The following is a 25,827-nucleotide window of genomic DNA, read 5'->3' on the forward strand; positions in this document are numbered from 1 at the left end:
ACATTAATTGAGGTGTTTATAAAGATATGAAATTATGAAAGCTGGGAGAAATCAATAAGTGAATGAGGGAGAAAAACTGAATCATAGAGATGTTATTTGGGAAAAAATGGAGATATTTTAGTGCAAAATGGTGGCAAGGATCTGAAGACCGTGTGAAGCTGAAAACTGACAAGTTTATGGTGTTACTGGCATTTGAATCCTGAATTTTTTCACTGGAAAGAAGATTTGAGAGAATGATATGTAAGGCATTGAACTGACAGCTGAAAGCACTTAAGAAGTCACCAAGACACACCAGGTTTCCAGCTAGATCAGAAGGAAACAGAAGGATAAGGTAGCCTGTGAACCACCATTGCTTGGCAAAATTGGAAAAGGTGGAAAGGGGGAAGACTGGAAACAGGCTGGAGGTGTAGCTCGAGAGATAGGAGGAAGTCTAGGAGCAAAGAGAGTCATCAAAGTCAAATTTTTCCAAAGATGTTTGAAGTCCAGCGTGTTGAACTTTGCTGGCACATGGAAGGTCTCAGAGCCCTGGCTGTGAGGAAGGCATTGGGAACACTGGCAAGATGCCTTGGAGTGGAAGGGAAGGACTGAAAGCCAGACAGGGCAGGGGACTGGTGTGGGTTTGGGTGGGAGCAGAGCCAGTGGTGGCTCAGGAGCACGACAGGGAGCGTAGAGGAAAGGTGTGAATAGAAACGGGGCGAGAGCTGGAAATGTAAAACAGATGCAAGGGGAACAGGAAACAGGCTTTTGGGTTAGGGAACTGCATCAGAGGGTAAAAGGAGGGTTGGGAGATGGCTGTGTGCATAGGCTGGTGGGTAAGTGAAGGTTATTCAGTGATAAATGACTTGTACAGCAACTGAGAAGAAGGAAGCACAGAACTTCTCATGTGGTGTGTAATCACCAGCTGCTGTTTTCTGGTCCATTGGTATCTTCTCTCTTAAACCTTGTAAATTCCCTCTCTGAGAAGCCTAGAGAAAGTGGAGCATGACCTAGAGTATGTATTTTAATTTTAAAGCTTTTGCTTGAACTTCTTATAATAGAAACTTTTAAGAATGAACTTATTGGCCCTAGGTGGATATCCCATGAATTTTAATATGACCTGTATCGCATCATAATTGCCAGATGTGACAAGCAAAGATGAAAACATGTGGCTTTTAATGGGCTTTCTTTCATCTACCAGCTTCTATTTTCTCCTCAGCACTTATACAAATAAGGAGAATAATGAAATGTAACACAGCCATTCAATTTAAGAGCCCATCCTTTAAAGAATGTCACAACAAAAGAGGACAAAGGATGACTAAGAATGAATAATGAGCAATGCCCTCAAAATTGGCCAAACCTTTTTGATTAGTATCTTTCCTTACCCATGGCTTCAAATGAATAATGTAACATGAGGAAAGAAAAATCAGAATAAACACATTTGATTATGCTAGAGAAAACCATTTTCCATGATAATTCTCCTAGCAGCCTTCTCTGAATTCAAACTAATTTTTAAGGTGAGAAAAATACCTCTTTAAAAACACCTCTTTAAAAAAGGGATGGTTTCACTGAATAGATTTTAATAGTATGAACCTGAGCCTAGGCTTGTTCCTGAAATGCCAGCATATTATGAGACACTCATTAGTTGAATTCAGTCTTGGTTTTTAATGTTATTCTCTGTTCAGTGAGCTGGCTAGGCAGGTCAATCCAATGGTTCACAACCAAATTTCACTTATTTCTTTTGGTTTTGGAATGCAGGCTTCTGTCAGCTCTGTGAACTTAGAATCTGTCAAAAAGATGGAATAATGGAAGTAGAAGCTGTGGTGCAGATGAAGTAATTTCTTGAATTTTCAACGTCTGAGCCTTTTCTTCCTGGGGTTTTTAAGTGTTGCCCATTTCACTGTCTATGTAAAGAGCAGACTACCAAAAGACTGGTCATCTGAGTACAGAGTTGGGATTTGAGTGTTGTATTCACGCATTGTTGTTGCTTATGCTTGTTATTATGCAAAAGATGCACTAGATCTGGACTTCTTGTCAGGCCTCTGGTGAGGTTATGTCTTGTGGTACTGTTTGGTTTATGGAAATGTAAATATGTGCCTTTAACACCAGTTTTTTGGGTACTCGAGGCAAATGGGAACAAGCAAAGCTCTGATGTAGTCAGAATTATTTGCCTTTTAAAATGCACTTTTAAATTCAGTGCATGGACAGCGGAACAAGGGTGTTCAGGGGACCCTGGCCAGCCCAAAGATGGGTCTCTAATGCTGCTTTGGCTGATGATTTTCCTGATGAGGACTTCTTTTCATAAGCCACACATGACACTGGTCACTGAGAACATGTATCTCCTTCAGGGGAAAGCCTCTCTCCTCTGGAAACCTTTCTCTATTTCTGTCAGCTCAAATGGTGTTTCGTGGGGTTTTTGCATATCTAACCAGGCAGTAAAAACCACTACATTAAACATTAGTAAAATACATTGCAGCGTTACTTAATCACTTCTGATGTAAACAGATTTGCAATTTCCTTGTAGCACAGCAAAAGGAATATTTATGATTCCATTCCCCTGTGGTTTTCTCATCCTAACGTGGGGAAGAACAGGGTACTCTGGGTGTCTGCTGTGTGCTGGAAGGGATGGAGCACTGCCAGAGAGGAGCAGGGTGTTTTATTCTTCATGCAGTCACCAGGCAGTGCTAAATCAACTTGACAGGTGTAAAAGGAAAACTGCTTCTCAAATGGCAACAAAAAAAGGTGAGAAAAACAAGGGGGAGAATGAGGAGATACCAGATGGTGACTCTGGGAGTCAGGGTGCCTGTGAAGGCTTCAGAGCAAGTATGGGGGGATCACTTAAAGCATCTTTAGAGAACTTGTGTTCAGCTGTTAATGTCTCTGGCCCTGCTTGAATTGAGTTACAAAGGATATTCTGGTGAGTCTGCTGACAGATATCTAAAGTCCTCTCTTGGACATAAAATACTTCTCTTCTGGTGGGTGACATACTGGTGTTAGCAAGCAAGGATTTGCACCAGATTACAGGTTAAATGGAGAAAAGGAAAGACAAGGAATTCATTCCTCCTTACCTCAGTGATTAACATTATTTTTCTAAACAAAAAAAGGCTTTAAAGTGACTTTATGATTCTGGAGGGGTGTTTAAAGGAGCTGCCATATAAGTGAAAGTCAGCCCCATTACACTGCAAAGTACATTTTACAAGAATGTCTTTCAAAAATTAAATGAGATACTACTACTCTGTCAAAGCTGGAGAGACTCATTTTACACTTGGAACAGGAAGAGTGAATGATTTGCTGTTCTGACACATGAATGAGCCCCCAACCTGAACTTCCTGGGCTGTGTGGGGCTGTGTTACTGGGATTTGACATCGCAGAAAATTGCAAAAAACTGGCAAGGTCCAGAGGACCACAGTGACTCCAGTACCTGTGACTTGTGGGTGGAGTTGAATATCTGATTTAATAGTGAGAGTATCCAGATAAAGCATTAATCTTCTGTTTACTTGTGGTTATTCAGCTGTAAATGTACAGGTCTGTAAATAATAGTAAAGAGCAGAGTTCTGCTCCTGCTTTCCCATGAGCATTAGCAGGATGCTGTAATCACAAAAGTCCTGCTGCATCCAACAGGCTAAACAAGGAACACAATTAAAGTTGTTGTATACATAAGTTAAACCTAGTTCATGTACTGGCAGATTATGTGCCTTTTTGCTTCTTTCTGCTACACAGTGTATCTGCTTTGTAGTTATTAGCTACTGACATAGAAACTACTTTCAAAATCAGTAGTGAACATGATTAATTGAGATTTTTTAGGGGGGAGGTGGTGGTGGTTAATCACTTACAGATCTTTTTTGTGTTTTTTTTGTTTTGGTTTGGTTTTTTTTAATTAATTTCCAGACAGACTTGTTATATGACTATACATCAGCCTGGGGCTGCTTGGGAATCATTCAAGGCACCTGGCAATAGTGTTGTTCTCCTATAATCAACAGGATTCCCAAACAATCAACTCACAACACAACTTAGATCTTCACCAAGTTGATAGTAAAGAGTTACGTGCATTTCTATAGTTATAAACTTCTAAAAATATAGAGTTTTGGAAGAGGTAAGGTCTCGTGATTGACAACAGATTGCAATCTAAGGGAGAAGCTCCTGTCTTTAGAAATCCTGGTACATGGCAACAGATCTTCACCATCCAGAAAGAGACACTTCTGGAGATGTCAGGTACAGGATTCACCTGTTCTACAGTGGCACTCAGTTGGCTGAAGCACCAGAGTCCTGTACTGAGGTTTTCCTTTCTGTGGGACCTCAACAGCTCATCCAGACAATGGCTGATAGACCTTCCTAAATCTGAGTTTCCTGCTTAGATTTAGTGCTTCCTACAGATGATTTCTTTCTCACACTCCCATTTATCACAGATTTAGTAGTTCTCTTGTCATTTCCCTTCTTTTTGGCTCTTCATTATTGGTCCTCCTGGCTGGGACCTAGAAGGGAAGCTGAGTGGGAAGCCCAAATGTCCCTGCTTTTCTTACAGAATTTTCTTTGGCTTGTGGAGAGGCTCAGGAGGTCTCTGGTCTCTGTTGTCCCCAGATTTGCCTTTTACCTGTTTCCTCGTGTGAACTTCAGGAAGCAAAACAGTCTCCCATTTCAAGGGAGTCAGGTTTGATCAGAGAGCACTGAGAGAGGCCAAATATCCCTTTCCTTTAACACATCCAAGATTTATGGTGATGTCTGACCACACTAATCATCATGGTGTGCTGGGACACGGCGTTGTTTGCAGTGGGAGCAAACTGAAAACCATCTTTCTCACTCTTTCCCAGAAATTAGAGTATTTTTATGTCTTCCCCTTCAGAGACACAATGTTTTATGGTGACAGGTTTATAGCTCTTCTTTATTTTCAGGGTTCTCCTGAAACATCTGTCAAATGAAGGGAAAAGTTCGAAGTCTCTTGGAAGAGCTGGTCTCAAACCTGGATGTAAACACTCTCTACCTCCTGGTACAACCACCCCTTATTCCAGATTTGGATGTAACACTCTTTTTTTTCCCCCAGATATTTTTCAACAGTGTGAAGAGTTTGCCCCATAAATAATATAGAGGATGTCTGAACACAGAACCGGCTCTCAAATCTCCCAAAAATTTTTCACCGACTTAGAACAGAACCTTCATTTTCAACCAGTCTTTCACATGTGATTGCCTAAAAGTAGAACTTAATACTTCAGCCTTTGACAACATGATTTTGCTCCTTTTTTTCACCCTTGATTGTTCACATATCGAGAAGAACTGTCAAAAGCTGGACTTGGTCTTGGAGGTCTTTTCTTAATGATTCTGGGATTCTAAGTTACAGAAAACAGTTATTTCAGAAGCAGTTATATTTGTCATCACAAGCTGGATGGCAAATACCCTGCCCCAAAGGACAGACCCTTTTTTATCCCACAGAGTATTTAAACTGCAGTGCCTTTATGCACTTTAAATTCCAAGCAAAGATTCCATCGAGAGCTCTGCCAAGAGTATGTCTGGGTGATATGGTCTATGTATATGGCTGGAGGGAGGGCTGGAGTTTCCCATGGTAAATTTGGAGTGGATTTGGATCTGCCCCAGGATGTAGGTGACCCAGGAGCACAGGGTCATGCCCCAGTGTTCAATGCATGTCACTGGATCTGGAGGTTTCCCCTCAGGTGAGGCAACAGTTCTGATGCTGCTGGTCCAAACAGAGGGTTGAGGAGAGGAAAGGAGAGGAGGAGTAGCCAGGAACAGTCATAGCCAGGGTCAGCACACACCCCAGCTAAAACAAAGAGAAAAATACCTGACAGCTGTTTCAGCAGATATTTTGTTCCTGAGTTCCTCTGTTTACTTTCAGATCCCAGCAGAGATCTGCAGCCCAAAACTCCTGCAGGCTCCTCAAATGAGTGTCTCACATCTAAGTTCAGTTCCTTTGCATCGGGTATTTCATTAGATACCTGTGACAAAAAGGGCCCCCCAACAAATCTTGTTTCCACCTTGGAGTGGAGCAGAGGATTGGAGGATCCCATACAGAGGCAGAAAGCTGTGAGGGTTCTTTCAAAGACCTTTGTAAATGCTAACCAAGTGAGCCAAGAGATGGATGAAATGCATGAGCCTCAGAGAAGAAAAAGGATGAATTCCTCAGCTGCCAAACTTGCAAGGAGGAATGAGGGTTCAGGTATCTGGTCACTGAATCACAAGGTATCACATCTGTTCTCAGCCTGAAAGATTGAGCTCTTTATTTAAAATAGAAGAAAATATGGTGGGTAATATACTCCTGTTCCAATTTTTCTACAACACTCCTGCTTGTTGCTGAGGATCTGAAAACATTTCTAAAAAAAAAGTGATGTCTATTTGCAAGCAATATTTCAACTCACAATGTACAAAGACCAAAGCTCTCAACCAGCTGAAATCGTTCAGTGTTTTTTTAAACTATTAAATGAAAAGGAGTGGGAAGGGGAGGACTTGTAGGTCTACTTCCTAAATAATTCCAAATCCTGGTGGAGGTAGTAGCATGTGGAATACAAAATGCTGCAGACACATCTGAATTGTTTCATATTGCAGAATATGCACTTGGGGTTTTTTGGTGCTTGAATGCAAGTCAAATGGCAGTCAGTGCAGAGCCCCTACATTTTTACAAGAGGAATAGAAGGGGAAAGTTCTCAAAATAAGACTAAAAAATGCTAGCACGGAGTTATGCAGAAAAAAATGCCACAGAGCTCTTTGAAAAAGTGGAGAGAAAATAGCACAGAACTTTTCCTCTGCAAAGTTGTTCCATATTTCTGCTCATTAATCCTTAATCAGGTTTCTTTCCTCCCAATTAGCAAGTTGAAAAATGAGGAGTTTCATGCTCAGGGAAGCTTCCCTTGGAGCTTTCCCTGTCCCATGGCTTTTCAAGTGCAGAAGACCTATGCTTAGTTAATACTTTCAGCTCCTGTGGGTGGAAGGAGGACGGGCTCCAAAGCGGCATTTGAGTTATAAATCCCAAATCATGACCTGCACTTTTCACATTAACACACTGATGTTTTTGCAGTGGAGACAGGGACTCTCTTGGTGACAACATGGGCTGTTGCCAGCACAACACTTTTCTCCAGGGAAAGGATGCCAAACTCGCTGAGCAACGGGTAAAAATCAGTGTTTATCTGAATGCCCTCCTGAGCATTCCTCCTTGGGTCCACAGGCTGGGAAATGTGCTGCCCTCAGTTTGGATTTTTGGGCTCTCAGCCTTGAGAAAGGAGACAATTCTAAACTCGCTAATAACTCACATTCCAGCTCCCTGGAAGCTTCTGACGCACTTTGCTTTGAACCAGTGAAGCCTCCAACGTGCTAAATGTGGAGCCTGTGATTGTGAGTCTTTGCTGGACCACGGCTGAATTGTTAAACAAAGCAGAAAAGATGGTTAGACAGAATGAATTTTGGGAATCTTTTGCGGGCTACAAAAAACTGGAAGGGAGTTGGAATAGGGAGAAAGGAGCTCTGAACACTCAGTCATTTGGGTTGGAGAGGTGCCCACCCTCAGAGATATTAGTCTGAACCTTGCTTGAACTGCTTTTTAGCTCCTTTGCTCTGTAGCACGGAGCTGGAACTTCACAAAGACTTCCCTGCTGGAGCTCCAGTCCTTCCCTACAATCCACTCAGAGGTACCAAGAGCCATGTCTTGCTGACAGTATTTACAGCATTTCTCTTTCTGCAGGCAGGAAGCTCAGAGGCTTGTGAAAATGCTGAGTGCTCAAAATCTAAAAGGTAATAACTAAGCTTGTAAATCCACAGAATTCTGGTGCTTGCTTGAGCTTGAGGCACATTTTCATGGTTTTATTTAGTTATTTCCCTCAGCTGACTCTTCCATGATTAGTTTGAAGGCAGGTAGAGAGGGGGAGGAAGAACAGAAGGACTCTGGTATGTGCACAGTGCCATCTTCACAATGGACACAGGGAGGCTAAAAAGTTGTCTGGGAGCTGAAATCCTTGAGAAGATGAACCAAATTTCCTGGAAAGCACACCTGGAGAAATGTGGGAGAGAGGGAGCCTGGCTGCAGGCTGGGTGTGTTTTCTGAGCCCCTTAAAAATCATGCCTATTTCTAAAATTACTTTAGGGAGTAACTGACTGCCTTTGCAAGCTGGGCTCTGTCCTTGGAGTTCTTCATTAATGCCGTATTTGCCAGTGGGATTCCTGTGCTGCCCTGGAGTTTATGTTCCCAAATGCCAGTCACAGACCTCTTCCCAAGGGAAACATCCCTCACAAGCCCCTCTTGCATCCCAACCCAACAATCCCACTCCTGTTGTCTTTTCTTTTTATTTACTTTTTTTTGCTTTCTAAAACTGTTTCTTGAAATTTTACCTCTTGTTGCTTTGAACTCTTAAATCCTCTGCTTTCAGGGGGCTTCTCAAAGGTGCAACAGTTTTGACATAGTGGGTTTTAATGGAAAAAAGAAAGCTCTGCTATATGAGTTCCTAAATCTTTTGCTTTTCTACTCCTATATCTAAAGAACTTCTGGTTATTTTCTGTGTGCACCTGGGCAATTTTTTATCCCTCTACTGAAACAGTTTTCCACTGTTTGGGACTTTAAATGTATAAACCACTTCTGACATTTTATGACTGTCTTAGAGCTGTGCATCTAAGAATGCACAGTCTATCAAATGAATAATTATGTCAAATAAAAAAAGAATAATCAGGTGAAAAGCAAAAAACCCAACCAAACTTACTTTTTCTTGTACTCTGCCCTAGAAAACACAAACTGATTCCTTTTTTAGTGCTGGGAAGGAGCACAGAGTTTGAGTTCAGGTTAATTGTAACCACACAACTTTCTTCTGAAATCATTGTCTGAGCAACAGCTCCAGGCACTGTGATGACTTATGAGAAGTGTTTGGGTTTATTCTTCTTATTATTTCATATGAAATAATAACAACAGATGTGATGTTTGGAAAAAAAAAAAGTTGTATAAATGTCTAAACTCCCTGCTGGAGCAGACACACCAGGTCTCCATAAAACTCAGACTTACACGTTATAAAAGGTTTCAAACCCAAGTTGGATTGGTTTTAGGTATTTCCTGTCACAGGCTCTCTATATAGGTCGAGTATTTATCCCAGATGTGCAACCTGGAGGAAGGCTTGGAGCAACTGAGACCAGGCTGTGCAGGGTGAGGGCTCAGAAACCAACCCTGAGGCTCGAGCAGTGACTCCCACCACCTCAGCAATGCCCCTCAAACTGGGAGCACAGCTGCTGCTGTTGGAGGAGGAGGGATAGTAATTCCAAGGGGGACAACCCCAGGTGGGTGTGGGGTGGGATGGTTGGCTTGGCAATCCCTGCTGAAGGGGTCAGCCCATCTTTGAGGGTCTTCTTGCTCGTGCATGGAGGAAAATTTTAATGTTGCTGCTGACGAGCAGCACGTTATTTAGGAAGATTTAAAATGGTCAAGGATGTGTTTTTCACTAGGCAGCAGAGGAGAGCTGACTGTGGGAAAGATGATCCTGTGCAACTCACCCAGGTCTCACTGCAGATACAAACTGCTCCTAGTCTACATTCTATCGGTAATTGAATATTTTTAGTTTTAACCATAAAAAAATGAAAGATGACATTTCAACTCTCAGCTAAGATGACTAATGAGTCTCTGCTGCCTAAAGGCACAGCTCACACTACTTCATCATCCTGGCTCTGAAGTTTTCTGGCTCCCATCAGGAGCTAAGTCAAAAAACTTAACTGGTAGAAAACAGCCTACTATGAAACCTAAAACTGAAGAGCCAAGTGATTGTATCTCCATCAGTGATTTGCTTGTGTTAGTCTTTGGACTGTCTCACCAGAGGAAGCTGATGCATCTGTTGCAGTGTCATTTTCAGCATATTTTCTGCTTTATTGAGGAGTAAAAAAACATAGTTTGGTCAATGCTAGAGCTTAACTTGATTAAAACTGAAATAACATTAAGTACTACTGACTGGGAAGTGGCTGATTTCAGCCTTTCTCCAGTGTAAATTTAGTACTTGTGAGTGGAAGTAAGTGTAGTAGTGGGGATAAAGTGTAATGGCTCATCACTGCTAATGAGAACTTTACAGTTTCTCAAGTTTTTCCTGCTCGATGTGTGTGGGCTTCATGTGTGTCCTCGGGAGAGTGAGAAGGTGAAAACTGGGTGATATCATAGTAGTGCTGTCTATTTTAGTGAAATTAGGTGTTTTTGGAGGACTGCTGAAGGTGTTCATGTGTGTTTCACTTCTAAGTCTATTAAAACCCAGGTGTTCAATTCTGACCCTCATGGTGGAGCATATACACCCCTTTCCTATGTCCTGCCACTTGGATACATCCTTTGTGCCACCTGGGATCCATCTTTTGCTCCAAAAACATGTCTGTGCTGCAAAATTCTCAGAGCTGGCAGAATTCTTGGGAAATGTACATTTCCAGGCCCAGAAGTTATGGATATTTTCCAGTTTATTTATGTTAAAGGAATTTCATGTCACTCTGTACAACTGCCTAGTGAATGTGCTATACCAACTATGGATATATTTGCTGCTGCATAAAATTCCTACTACAGCCTTTCATAGAGGGGGAGGGAAATAATTCCACTATAAGGCAGTTTTATACCCATATGACTTTCTTTCTATATTTATACTATTTTTGGTAAAATACAGTCAAATGGAATTGCTAACGTGGTTAAACTTCAGCATTTTTAGGATGTCTCTTTTATTGAGTTGGGATTGTATCTTAAGATTGTAGCTATTTTCTGTCTTAGTTTTGTACTTGTTAATGGTATTCCAAGTTTCAGTGTTTATTTTTAGTGGCTACACTTAATGTTCAGTGTAAAATCTTTAATCTTGCTGTACACCTCAGTGATTTGACATTTTAAGCTATTTCTAGCATGAAGATGTGTTTTTAATGGTAATTTTAGTCCTACACCCAGCCATTGTGCAAGTGGTCTGTCTCAGTTCTTTTCTCTATTGTTTGGCTAAGTCTGTTTGTTTGGCTCTGGAAAAAAGAGGATGGTTCTCATTTTTGATGGCTGTACTCAGTTTTGTGGCTTTAGCTGGAATTACAGTAAGTCTTCTCCCTGTGCTTCAGAAAAACATCAGAGGAGACATTTTAAAATTAATAGCACAGAATTCAACCTCAGTCAAAGCTCATAATGAAAAATTAAGAATTTATATGATATTTTTTCAGGCTGGATATTTCTGGCCATTAAAGGTATTGATATGACTTCTTCAGAGTGACTAAATACACATATTCCTCTGTAGAGAAAGGGGAGGACTTTTCAGGTGTGAGAGGGTACCTTGTGCCATGAGCAACTGGAATCCACTCCTAGGCTATGCCTGGAGTGATGTTTAATGGCTCTGTGAGCTGATGGATGCAGCTTGTCCTCCCATCATCTCATAGAATCATAGAATCATGGAATGGTTTGGCTGGAAGGGATCTTAAAGATCATCCAGTTCCACCCCTGCCATAGGTAGGGACACCTTCCACTAGCCCAGGTTGCTCCAAGTCCTGTCCAACCTGGCCTTGGACACTTCCAGGGATGGGCCTGGACACCATGACCAGGTTTGCAATATGATTCCCACCCTTGTCCTTTCCAATGTCAGGGCAGCAAGGTGATGTTCCCATGGGCAGTGAGGGAGGACATCTGGGTTCTTGTCTTTACCTGCCTTTCTCTTCTCCTAAAAAGACATTGGGAAAGAGAGATGAAACCAGTTTAAGACATGGAATAGCTATGGACAGTGTTTCCATGCCTACCCACCTCTCCACCTGGAGGAGGTTGCAGTCTGCAGGCAGGTAAGGGAGCAGAAGGACCCTTGGAGCAGAAGGACCCCAGGAAACCAGAAGCAGAGCCACAAACTGACTTTGTGCATGTGGGATCAGGCTCCTGCATTGTCCCTGTCACAAATCCCATCATCTCCTCAGCAGGCTGTGCGGTGGCAGAAGGAGGCAGCTCGGGGAATGTATGTGGTATCTGGAGTTTAGATGATCCTCCAGTCTGAAGACTTGGCCAGAAAACTCCAAGAGAACAGGCTCTCTGGAAATTCCTCCTCCCAGCTGTGCCAGGAATAATAGAAGCTCTTCCTGCTAAATGTTTTGTTGCATCTGGAGCCAGCCACAACCTTTTGTGAGAGAGCAAAAGTATGAAAAGCAATGAAAGAAAATGAAAAAGTGTGCTTTTTGAATCTCAGAAACGTTTGGTTTCATGTCAGACCTCACCTAAAGGATAAAGATTTTTTTTTTAATTTATTCTTCATTTGCTTTTGATTGCTGAATTTTCCCTCAACCTTGGAAGCAGGACAGGGGCACTTTTACCCTTGTATAAGAGTCTGTGCCTTGCAATATTTGAAGTAACTTCTGTGCCCAATTCTGCCAGCTGGTCCACAGTGTTTTGGTGGCATAAAGAAAGGATGGAAGTGTTCAGTGTCTTTGCACCACGGGAGAGATCTGTGTGTCCCTGACAAAAGGCACATCTGGTCGTGAAAATCAGCTCTGAGATATCAAATGTGTAACATTTGTGGAAGCCTCACCCAGGCTTTGCTCTCCCCTACAGCCCTTGAAAATGTCCCTTCTGATTTAAGGAGTCTTTGGGTCAGACACCTCTAACAGAATTGGGTTGTATGGCTCCTAACTTAAAGTTTGCTTTCTATTTTTAAAAACCTTCAACAGCAATCACAAGTGAATGTTGCAGTGTGACAAATATTGCCCTTCTGAGAGAAGTCCCCACTGTCTTAAACCCCCAGGCAGAGTTTGTTGCTTGTCCCAGAAAAATATACAGACTCGATGCAACATTAGCCAATAATTAATGTGGTTTTAGGACAGGAAATTTTGGTTATCTCCTTAATTCTTTATTTGATCTTTGATCTGGAACTATAATTTAGTGTTTTAACTGCTATACAGAGGATTTGTTGTAAGTGCACATTGCTTGCTTTGTTCTCTTAGTGCTCTGGGAATGGGTTTTTCAGAAAAAGCAAACACAAATAAAAGCAAAATATATGTGTTTTAGGAACTTTCACCTGCCTCAAGATGCTGCTTCAAATATTCTGAGGTGCATGGGGGCTGGTGGTCTGAATCCAGGCCAAAAAAGGAACTTGTATATATTGTTGGCAACATTTTGAACATGAACAAAGTCAGAAAACTGCTCAGACTGAAATCCATGGACCTGTTTTCAGGGAAAAGCTGGGCCCTAACAAGTATAGACTGTGACTCATGAACATCTGTGGAAATTTCACACTTCCACAATCACATTATCAAAAGCAAAATTTAGCTAGACCAAATTTACCCCCCCAAATGTCCTAAGACTGTAAATATAAAAAATTATTTAGACAACAGAGAACCTTTTTCTGTTTAACTCAGCCCCCACAAAGGCTGTCCATCACAGAGAAGCAATCAGAAAATATTTTGAGCGAGTTGAAGTTCAGCAGAAATAAGCTTTTATTGTTATTTCACCTTGCAGGTTCATTGCAGTATTAAAGTACTTCGCATACCTGTGACTTAAGTATTACTTTAACCACAGGAATTAGACTGCCAGAGTTTCCATTAAAGGTTTCTGCTGTCAGAAGATGAATTATCAACCACACTTTTCGTAGGAAAAACTCTATATTTAGTTGTTAGGGTAAAATTTATGATATTAAGAATTTTTGCCCTCATTAAGAATTTTTCTGCAAGGCCATAAAGACCTAAGAATAGTAAGAATAGTATAATGAGCATTAAAGTCTTCCTTCCCACAAAATATACCCTTAGTTGTGAGCTTAATTTACCTGTATCAGTAGCTGCACAGTTTTGCATCTTCTTTCTTAACTACATGTTGAAGTGTTTTGCTTAAACAAGATCTAAGTTCTGCATCTACTTTGGGATGGCCCAGAAAAAGAAACAAGGAATCAGAAACTAACTATTAGATGGGATTTTACCATGAGATACCTGACTACAAGGTATGTGTTCAGTCCCCAGAGAACAAGGGGTGAGTCTATAGCCAAGTATGGCAGGCAAATGGCTTTACAGCAATAAAAAACTGGTATTAATTATAATGATTTGTTGCTTCTAGAATTAGAAATAACATCCTGAAGCACATCACCATCCCTACTTCCCTTCCAACAGTAACAAATCACCTCCACAGGTACCTGCTGGCCACTGTCACCCTCTGATCTCAGGCAAACTCTGGCCACGCCAAGGCCAAGATGTGCAGTGTGGTTTTGACCCTCTAAACTGAACAGCATCATTTTTAGAGGCACTTCAGTGTATGTTGTTGCTGCTCATTGCAGTCATAACTTGGGACTTGCTGCAGTACTGAAAATCACACTGGCAGTGCTTGTTTCGATGGAAAATGCACCACTTAAAGAAATCACACTGGAAGGGTGATGAGGTTTTCATATCCCTCAGAGTGATGTCCTTCTGTTGGCTTGGTGGTGCAAGCTCAGACCCCAAATGCAAAATTATAGATACCAACTGCTCAAATCCCAAATGCAAAATTACAGATACCAACTGCAGCAACAAAAAATCCTGGCACTGAAACCATTCTTTGCACAGAAAAACTTCTGTGTTAACTCACCATCAGCACTGCCTTGAACCCCTGCTGTCTTCTCTAAAATCCTGTATCTCTGTAGTGTAACATCCTTTCTCCCCTCTTTTGAAGTGCAAGGGGATTCTTTTTTATTTAAAAATGGCAAAGCTCTTGGAGCTAAAACACATTTAAAACCATAAATGTGGTCAGGGAACATTCTGCCTCCAAACATCAAGGACTGTCAGGCTGCACAAGGCTGATATTCCTCCATTTCTAGATCTGAGTATCACTGTGCACAGCGAGTTAGACAAGCACAAACTTGCAGGAATTGAAAAGGATTATAGGTACTGCTCTTAAAAATATAAATGAAGAGGAAACCTGATGCTTCTCTCTTTCTTTCCATTTGAAAAACTGAACATACTCCTAAATTGGTGGAAAACAGTCTTTAAATAAAACAATCGTTTGTCTGCTTTGCCTCCAGAAGATGAGGACAGAACGATTTCCTAAATGCATCTTTATTAGATACAAGAGCTATAAAGGCAATCTGGGCTTATCTGGCAACCTTTATTTAGACTAAAAGGGAATAAAATAAATGAATAATTCAGGCAATAGAGATGAAGGCAAGTGCTTTCCTTGTCCTGCTTGTACATATATCTCCTACTAGTGGAACTACTATGTTTCTAAGGATGCCTGCTAATACAATTGCATCATTCAGAGCAGCTAAAGACCAGTAAGCTGGCTCTGCAGAAGGGGCTTTTTTTGACCAGAGGTTCAGTAGAGGATGCTGCATCAGTAGGACACAGCCATCACGAGGATGAAACTGCTTCCAAATACCCTCACACATGCTGAGATTGCAGGTTGAGCTGACACTGGCTCAGCAGCATCTTCAAGTGGTGCTCTCACCTAAATTACCAGTGGTAAATTCAGATTTCAAGAGATGAGGTTGTGACTGAAGTAATTCCTAAGTGTTTCCTCCTGCTGATTTTAAGGAACAGGTGATTGCTCAGAGTGTGGATGTACCAGAAATGCTTTGCTGCCCTCAGACACAACCATCTGGCTGACTGGGAGAAGCATAATTGAAAATAATGGACGCTGAGATATGGCCATTTAGCATCTCTATTAGGAAAGCTGTTTTGAAATGGGAACCTCACAAGAACACACTGCAAGGTACAAATGTTATTAAGTCTGAATCCAAGTCCCGTTTCTTTTTACATCTTGGAATTAATTACTTTGATCCAGACATCTTATTAATGGCTTGTTTCTAAAGTGAATACCTATCCATGGTTGCAAATCATACACAAAATCATGGTTGGATATGGGCCATGAAGAGAGAAATGTCCATAACTCAGCCTCTTCCCTACACCTACAAGTTTAATGCTTGTTTTTCAGTCTCTTTAAAACATCAGTGCTCTAGGTCTATTTTATTAATAAGTTATGTTCTTATTATGGGTATTTCAATGTCTTTCAAAGCCACAGTGGAATTTCCTGCATTTTCTAATGATTAATTTTGCAGCCAGTTAAAGAAGCAGCAAATAACTTGGTCATTTCCAGTTGAATCTGTGAGGGCTGAACTGCTCTGATTATTCTTGCTGTCCAATTTCTGTAGCATCCCCAAGGTTTTTTCAAACTAGCATGGAGAATACAAAATCATCAAGACAGTCTTATTGATCAGGTGGCAATTTTCATTGTTATATGGAAGATTTCTTCAAGATAAATAAACTATATGAAAGCAATACTTTAAAAAGCACAGTTCTTTATGAATGCCATAAATCAGTTTCTTTTCCCATATGTTTTTCAAAACAAGGTTGTCCTGGTTATCTCCAGTAGCTTTAAGAAGTAGGGGACACACACCCCAACAAAATAATTTATCCAAAATTAAATTCACAGTATGACTCATTTCTTTTTCAGTAATGAAATGGCAACTTCAGGTGGATTTTGTTGTATTGTTGTAAGTAAATTGGAGTTAAACAGAAGAGGCCATACTGAAAAGTTTGTTCCCATCATCTGTGTACATGATAGATTGCTGGTTTTGTCTACATGCTCCTCTTTTCATCCCTTTATTGATGTTGGAATTTGTGTGCATTTGGAAAACATTAATATTCCTAAAGTGTTAATATTCAAATATTATGGTTAGAAATAGAAGACATAATTTTATTTTAAAGCAAACCCAAAAGTCTTATCTTGTGGAAAACTGTAGAAATTCTATACATCTAAGCTGCTGCAGACAACAGGCTTCATGACTCCAAGAATATCATCCTTGTGTAGAGCTGCACAGATGGAAACATCTCAAGGTCAGTGGTCTTGTAGGGAGAGTCCTGTTGCTCTGCACCAGGATTTGGGATGATCCCTGGAAAAAGAGGAGCCAACTGTGGCAGAAATTATTTTCATTAATTTCCAGTCAAACATTGGAGCAAAATATTTGGGTTTTTCTCACCAAGATAAAAGAAAAAGAATCTTTATGTGATTTGGTAAGTCAGTGGTGGCACAGCTTAAGGTCTAGTTCACCTTCAGACAAAGCAAGTTAGGTGTTCTACTAATTTATAAGGATAACAGTACAAAATAAATTCCTGGATACTGCATTGGATTGATGGTAAAGATCCTGAAGATTTCACATGAAATACTGTAAGGCTTGAGCACGTTGGGAAAGGACAATGGATTGTGAACACCCTATTGCAGAGTTTTCATCAGAGGTTCTATCCTGCCTGTTGTAGTCCCTGCTTGCTCATACAAGCCTAATCTTCTTTCCATTGACAACTCCTGCTAAATTGAGCATTTCATAATATTGGCCTGTTAATCTGATGCCTTCACAGACAACACAAGTAATTCATCCTTGAAAACTGAAGAGCAGTGAAGCGCCGTTATCTGAGATCCATATGAATATTTTTGGGTATATTATTAGGCTTGAAACAGAGATAATAAACACCAAAATATGCAGGAATTTTTTTTTTCAGCCTGTAAATACCCATCTAAATCCACATCAAGCCTTAGAATATTGTAGCTTTATAGTAAATTAATAACATTTCAGTCTGAATAAAACCAAACCTGCTTCTTGTAAATACACTGGCAGGTGCATGACAGTGCAGGTAACCTCAGCCAGGCCTGACAGGCAGCTGCCAGGCTCAAAAATAGTGCATTTCCTACAGGTTTCATGAAAATAGGTCTCTGCACAGCATGATCCTATAGAGCAGGGATGTGCTGGCTGCACCTGGGGCAGCTCCATAAGCCTTTGCTGCAGTTTGGGAGCAGAGAATGGGCTGTGAAGCACAATGTGGAAGAGCCTTTTATTTTATAACTCCCAGCAGCACCTGTAGATTGCCCCTTAGCTTTGTCAGGTGCAGCATAAAGATTCTATTAAATGATGTTTTATGAACTGAGCATCTAAAAGCAGCTTGCTTTTCTTTTCAGCTCAGACCTGGCATGGATAGTTCTGGGTAACTTTTGAGTGTCAACTGTTCACAGAGGAAAATGCACCAAAGTGCAAAAGCATTCTCAGGGTTACACCATGACATTGACTGCCAAACCTGTCTTGAGGACTGAACTTGTTTAAGAGAGGCAGGCAGCTCCCAACTATGTAATTTACTCCCAGTAGAGAACTTTCAGAGCCTGAGCCTTGTTCCAGTCAGAATATGATGAAAGATGAAACACTCTATAAGGAAATGCAATTAAAACAATCAGCCAATGAAACCAAAATCCTCCCAGCTATTCCTTCCTCTGGCTTTCCTTATACATCCTGTCTCTTTTCTGGTTTGGATTAATCAAATTGAAAGCTCTTTGAAATGAGGAGCTGTCTACATTTTGTCTCTTATGTAATACCAAGATCACTGTTGGTACTTTAGAAAATACATTATTTTTTAGCATTTGTCTTTACTGCCTCTAATGGAGACATTTGACCCTGGATTTGTGCAAGAACTTTCCTAAGGATGAACAAAGAAACAACAGCATAAATTGACAGCACATAATATCTTTCCTGAGGGATTTTAATTTGTTGTGAACTAAGGAGTAGCATAGGAAATCTCATATGTCTTGCCAGTTTGGGCATAATAATGCAAAACTGCACCTGAAAGTTAGACACAGCCAGGATGAGGTTGTCAGGTACGTTCTCCAGCCCTGGGCAGTGGTGGAGCCCCCATCTCTGAAGGGATTTAAAAGCTGTGTGGATGTGGCACTTGGGGATATGGGTTAGTGGTGGCCTTGGCAGTGCTGGGTTAATGGTTGGACTGAATAATCTTAGAGGTCTTTTCCAAAATAAGGATTCTGTGAACTGTGATAGCCTCATGACATTTTGGTGAATGAATAAAAATATATATAAAAATATATAGGTGGGATATCTGGCACCTACTTTTCTTTCTTCAAGGCTTTGCAGAATTTGGGGCTTGAAGAGATGCCCCCTTACTTAAAAACTGCTCTCTCTGTGCTTAGTTGCCACCTCTGCCAAGCTCAGCTCTCCAGCCTCCCAGACCTCTGTAACAGATGCTATTGTGCAACAGGAGGGACTGTGATTGAAGTTCCCAGAACAGATTTTAATTAGAAACATAACTTCATACAGTAGCTTGGAATGAGTACAGGGAAGGGGGAAAAAAAATCAAACCGAGAGTTGCAAAAGAAAACACCGAAAGGAAAAATAAAAGGGCATTTTAGTGCTGTTTTGTACTGAAAAGCACTTGATAGGAAATACTGTGCATATCTGTGAAAAACTGAAGGACACAGCAAGCAGTAATAATTGTCTGAGACCCTCAAAATGGATTTTCTGAGAGCTGCCATTTCTCGTGGACCTCGGCACTGCTGTGCTCGTTCATCCCGGTGAGGACCCCAGCCAGCTTGGCACTGTTGAAACCCAGAAGCTTTGAACACTTGTTTATTTGGTGTTGGGTTTTGTTTTCCTGTTTAATTAAAATTTAACCAATCTTTTGTTTTGTAGATTGCCCTCCACTCGGTCTAGAGACATTAAAAATTACTGACTTCCAGCTCCATGCCTCCACAGCGAAGCGCTACGGCCTGGGGGCCCACCGAGGAAGGCTCAATATTCAGGTAACATCCATTTTTCTCCTAAGTGGGAGAATGGCTTCAGGTTGTCCTGCTGTATAAAGAGAACCAGTGGATAGTTATTGGTTCTGACTGCTTTGTCAGCTCATGTAATTCAAATGAAGGGGAAACACTGGAATTATAGGAGTGAGTGAGGTTGATGGATAACCTTTAAATTCGTGGGCGAGTCAGAAAAATCTCCAAACTTACTGTGCAAATCCAAACAGACCTCTGTGAGCAAGCAAAGGTGGAGGCAGCTCCCTTCCCAGATTTAGGAAATCATCCCAGCTGCCTTAACAATCAGCCTGGAAGGAAGATCACACAGCAAGGTGCTTTTTTGCTTGTAGTTAATGACAATGCTTAATTGAAAGTGTGGTTTGAAGTGAAGTCCTTTCCCTAAGGCAGTTTTTCAGTGATTATGCTACCTAAAAATACTTCAGTTCAGAAGCCTCCATCATACAATGTTGTTTAGTTTCTTTTATTTCACGTTAAAGATGTGTTTTGGTGTCTTGCAGGACCCAATTCCATTTTCCCATGTCTTGTGTTTCTGTTTTCCACTTGATTAGTGCTGTTACTTGAATTACAGTCTCTCCCAGACTAAAAATTTTATGTTGCATAATAAAGTACAGCATTTAAAACTCAAAGTCATAAACAGGATATTAGCACCAAGCCAACTGTGAAAAATCTCTAAAGTTTATTTAATTTATTTATCTCTTATTATTATAGCTTCCATTTCAATTTTTTTTTCTCTAGCTGAAGGTGTTTGCTAATTAGGGAACTAGGACTGGAACTAGGAGTGGCAGGAGGCCAGCACAGACATGGGAAGGGGCTTTTCCTTTCCCAGCCCCTGTGCAGGCACAGTGGGTTGTGTGCAGCGTGAGGTCTCACCTGCAGCCTTCAGACTTAATGTCTTCTGAGATCCCAGTGAGGTACTTTGCTTCTTTACTTCATATTCTCTGCTAGAAATGAAACCCTCACAAACACAAAAATGGTGTGCAGATGATATTCAGACGGGTTCTAGAGGAATGCTAGTTATTTTATTACAGTTTTGTTTATCTAGTGGCATAAGGCCAAGGACTGTGGTGTAAACCTCTGAATTCTGTATTGGTTGTGGTTGCTTATTTTTCATGCTGGTGTTAAAGTTTAATTTATTTAAACACAAGGACGACCATACTGGTTTAGACCAGGAGTCCATCATCACCAGTAACACTGCTTTAAAATAAATAGAGAAGTGGATGATGTTTCCTGTAAATATTGTCCAGAGTCTGCAGCAGAAGCCAAGGGAAGCAAGCAGAAAAAAAGAGAAAAAGGGCCACTTAGCTCTTCCTGAAAGCTCCCAGGGCTTGGATTAGACCAAATTTGATCCAAAGCTTTTACCCCTACTGAAAGCTCATCTTTACAACATATATAAAGGAATTCCCTAAACACTTGACCACTTAGGGTTACTACTATGGCTGGCAGTGTTAAAAGTATGGGATTGCCTTTATTTAGATACTGTTTTCTTCGGGATCAGTTAAAACTGAACTGTGCTAAAACTTTTCAAAGCCACTTAGAATGTGCAGATCCCTGTCACTGGGGTTTCAGTGACCCTGTCACTGGGCTTTCAGTGCCTAATTTTGCTTTGCATGAAGGCTCCTGAATTTCAGTCATATTTAAAGGGTATTTGCTTGTAACCAAGAACAGGTTCTGCAGGGGACTGATGTGTCAGGTGGGTAATGAGGTCCCTGGTGATTTCTGTTTGCTGCTCAGAAGAAAAGGTTGCAGCCTGCTGGGGAAAGGCAAAAGGCACTGGTATTCAGGCTGCTGTGTTTTCATGCTGGTTAGCACTGCACATGGAGAAAAACCCTTGGCCCAAGTTGGAGAGACTCTTAGAGACTTGTGTGCTCCTGAAATTCTCTGAACATCCGTGTGCATGGTGATGAGCAATTTTATGGGCTGATGCCCTTGTTCAATGATCTGGATTTCAACACAATATTCATGTGACTGTTGTGTTCCTCCCCAAAAAAAGGCAAAATCCTCTCTCTGCTCGACCTCATCATCTGATAAGAAGTCAGCTGAGGAGCTCAGGGCTCTCCCCAGGTAACTGGCACTACCTCAGTTCACAGGGAATTTGCAGAATAATGAAGTTTTTCAAAGGCTTCTGAGGGTTTGTTTTGGGTTTTTTTTTCTGTTTAGATTATTTGAAGCATGTGAAACGAAACAGTCCATGTGTGCTTTATTCCAAAGAAGGACAGGCTTAGCAGAATTGGATAAGACCTTCTAGGATCTGCTTCTCTTGTGTCCTTGCACTGTGTGGGACCTGATTTTGCTCCCAGTCCTGTATGAATATGGTGATTAAGCTGGGATTTCTTGTGGAAGGAACAAAGTGAGTAGAAACCCATATTTTGGAGATCCAGCCTGCAACTGCAACAGTGGCACAATCAGTAGTAATTTAACATAATCAGGAAAAATTATGGCATAAAATAATATTAATTGAGGTGCTCTGCCTTCAGGGATGAAAGTCATTAGTATTTGTCACTAGTACAATAATTAACAGTGGTTAAAATCTGAAATAGTAAGTCAGACTAGGTTTCTTTCTCTTCCTCATTTTCCTGATAGGAGAAATCCAAACAACATTGAAGATTAACCATACAATGAAATCAATATGCAAACACAGGCATACATGTATAAGGGAGACCTTATATTACCTTCCAGTGCCTAAAGGGGTTCCAAGAAAGCTGGAGAAAGACTTGGGACAAGGGATAGAGGGACAGAAAAAGGGGGAATGGCTCCACACTGCCAGGGAGCAGGGTTAGATGGGATATTGGGAAGGAATTGTTGGCTGTGAGGATGGGGAGGCCCTGGCACAGGTTGCCCAGAGAAGCTGTGGTTGCCCCTGGATCCCTGGAAGTGTCCAAGTCCAGGTTGGACAGGGCTTGGAGCAATCTGGGATAATGGAAAGTGTTCCTGTTAAATGGAAAGGGATGAAAAGAGAAGATCTTTAAGGTCCCTTCCAGCCCAAAACATTCTATGATTCTATGATTGTCTTTCCAGTTCTTTGTTTCAGTAGTTCACTTTGAAAAATTCCATTATCAAAACACAAATAAAAGACAAAATTATTGAAGATCTCCTTTCAGCCTGTGTCCTTTAGTTCTTCCCTACTGGTAGTGGTTGCTATAAATACCTGTGATGAGCAATGCTTTTTTTTTTTCCCCTCCCAAACTTCCTATGGCAAAATAATTTTTGTGATCATCCTGCTGGGAATGGAGAAGAATCTAAGCAGAGGTGGTTTGATATTTGATATATTTTTACTGCTGCTCCAGCTGACTTGTGGCAGAAGACTGGTATTTCTTTCTTCATTTTAATGTGTTTTGGCAGTAGTATCTTTCTCCTCATTATAAAATAAGGCTTTTAGAACAGTGATAATGAGAGCACGTGTTTACTCTGTCTTGCACATATATAATTTGGAAGAGAAACATTAATTAAAATACAAAGTAATTATTTGTAAAGGAATTGTAACCTTCATCTCAGTTTCTGGGTACATAATAACAGTTGTTTTGGTTTAGCTGAATTACAATTTTCAACTTTCACACTTCCAGATAACTTATTCCTGAGTGACAGGAAAAAAAAGTCTCCTTTCCTCTATCCAAAAGGTATTTTTTCATAAGACACTGCATATTGAGAAATATTTTTGCATTTGGCTGCCGGTGAAATACAAACTGGGTTAGACTTTGTGTTATTCTTGAAAATTCAGTGAAGGAAAAAAAGGTTTGCTTAAGACCCAGCCCTTGCTTCCAGTTTTCATCAGCTCCTTCAGTCTCCTATTTATGAAGATAATTAAAGTTGTCCATGTCATAACTTGAATCTATTCTTTCCAGTAATTCAATATAGATTTTTTAAATTCAAGTAAACATCTTATTGAGGAAAGGTGTCTTGATCTGCATAATTTGATAGAATATTTGATAATTGTTCCCATTGTTCAGGAATGAACATTTTTTTCTGAAGAAATGTAATGAGAATTCCAATTACAAAATTTTTGATTGTGTTTATGAGTTTTTTCATAGTTTTTTTGAAGTGGTCATAAGGTAAATTAAACACATTAAGAAAAAAAGACAGATTTGAAGCTTGAAAAGAGAAGTTATAACATAAATTTGCGATTCTTTTCCTTCGGGAACATTCCTAAAAAGAACCTCTCATTGATTAAACTCCTCTTTTTCAGGTAGTACTCTGTGTTAATCATACACAGACATCTGCTTCTTTTTACCTAGTAAAACCTTTAGTTTAGCTTCAAAGCAGCTCATGCCAGAAAATAAGAGAGTAGGAAGAAGTAGCAGAATGGTTCTCCCTTTGCTTCTCCCTTTCCTCCTCCCTTTCCTTCTCCCTTTCCTCCTCCCTTCTCCCTTTCCTTCTCCCTTTCCTTCTCCCTTTCTTCCCTCTCCCCTATTTAAGGCCATAGTATTTTAAGTTGTGGATAACTAAGACTCCCCATATTGGATATGCAACTTAAGCTTGACTTTATTTAAATCCAGTTGAAACCATGGAGAGTTGAGTATGTAATTTGGATGGGGTTTTTATTTCAAATGAGCACTTTTTTTTCTTTCTTCTGCTTCCCTCTTCTCATTGTAATGTGGAGGAGAGGTCTATACCCTGATGAGCGTCACACCAGTGGGAAATACCCTCAAATGGAACAAGGACCAAGGATTCCAACTGATGTGGGTACTTGGTCTGCAGAAACTGGTGGAATTTCAGCAGTGTGAAAGGAATTAGCAGGATGCTGTTCAAGGTGCTCCGTAGATTCTAACACTTCCTGGCAAGCACTGGTTTCAAAGCCTAAGGCTGCTTCAAATTCCATCTTATTTTAGAACACGTTGAAACCTTTTCTTGAAAAGGGTTATAACTCAGGTCAGTGATCATATTTGTATCCTCATGTTTTCCTGTTGTTCAGTTCTCCTTGAAGATTTTACCTTCCATTGCTAATAGACTTTGTATCTCATACTTCGACTTTATACAAAATTCACTTCAAAATATCAGAGATAATGCATAGAAGTAGGTGCCTTAATTTTATTTTGGTAGAAGTAGGATAACAAATAATTTCTAAGCTACCTTATCTCAGATTTGAATACCCGAGAAAATGAGAAGTTTTAGAAATTGAATCCATGTCTGTGTTTTGCAGAACTTCCTTCAGATGCCATAAGGGTCACACTGGGAAAAGGGATTAATGGCTTCATCCTCTCTGAGTTGGACCCACTCAGTGCCCATTTGGGTAGAAACAGTCTGTAAAACTCTTCAGTTTTATCTGGGAAATGTTTAAGGAAATCCATTCTTGGAATTGCATGGGTGGCAATGATAAATCCACATAAATCGCAGCTGAAAAATCATAAAAATACATGTAGCCTCAGAGGACCATATGGCAAAACTTCTTGCTCTTTATGCCAGTATCCAGCTTGGTGCCAATCATTTCCTGGGCTTTAGAAAGAAAATAAATATCTGAAGACCTCAGATTCCATTTTTCATTCAATGATATTTCAGATTTATTTAGAATACATCTTACCCAAAATACCTTCAGCTATTTCTTTGGAAATGCTGAGAAGGCTGTTTGTGAGGGGTTTGATGACATAAATTGGGATACAGACTGGTACTCAAGTTGGAGTACAGCTGGGCATTCCTGAATTTTTAACCTTTGCCAGCCTAGTGATGAAAATTAATAATTCAGGTGCTCAAAATTGGTGGGAAGTACTGTTTCCACGTGCCCTATACTCTCCTTTGCTGCTCCCAGGGGAAAGGAAATTGCCTAAACCCTGAATGTTACTTACATGGGTTGGAGCTGGCTTTTTAGGACTTTCAAAACTGAAGACCCCGTGGATAGTTTGTTCTGGGTGAAGGCTCTATCAGGACACCAGCACAGACAGGTGAACAGACTGAAACTCAGGATACTCTTTCTGACTGAAATTTATATGTGAGGGTTCTTAGTTTTTAAAGGGACTTTACAGAATTTCCCTCCCTGCTTTGAGTAAGGAAATATTTTCATGATAACCATCTCAAGGGTCTTAAACTGGTGCCAAAGGAGCGAGTGGGATGAAAGATTACTTCATGTGTTCCTTTCTTTTTCCCATGAAAGACCTTCAGTTCCTCAGTCCTGATTTATAGACAGCTTTGCCTTCTTTTCAGGCAGGTGTTAACGAAAATGATTTTTATGATGGTGCTTGGTGTGCAGGAAGAAATGACCCATATCAGTGGATTGAAGTAGATGCTCGAAGGCTCACAAAATTCACTGGAGTCATCACACAAGGAAGAAACTCCCTCTGGTCGTAAGTACACGTTTGCTTTTCTCCATCAGATTCTGAGCTTTCAGACCAAGGAATTTGTCTTGTGTTGTGGTTTGGTTCTTCAAGGAAAAAAAAGAAAGAGTG

At 40.6% G+C, this 25,827-nt stretch overlaps 1 protein-coding gene across 1 annotated transcript in view; it reads left to right on the plus strand.

Annotated features, from left to right (window-relative positions):
* The window catches only part of CPXM2 (carboxypeptidase X, M14 family member 2), an 84,929-nt gene that overhangs the window by 14,704 nt on the left and 44,398 nt on the right, over nt 1-25,827 (plus strand). Inside the window, exons 3-4 of the mRNA XM_027705700.1 lie at nt 19,335-19,444; nt 25,586-25,725. Coding sequence (XP_027561501.1) covers nt 19,335-19,444; nt 25,586-25,725 — 250 coding nt within the window. The remainder of the gene's footprint in view (nt 1-19,334; nt 19,445-25,585; nt 25,726-25,827) is intronic.

This window comes from Neopelma chrysocephalum, unplaced genomic scaffold (assembly GCF_003984885.1).
Source record: "Neopelma chrysocephalum unplaced genomic scaffold, ASM398488v2 Primary Assembly neopelma1_347, whole genome shotgun sequence".
In the NCBI taxonomy this organism is placed as follows: Eukaryota; Metazoa; Chordata; class Aves; order Passeriformes; family Pipridae; genus Neopelma; species Neopelma chrysocephalum.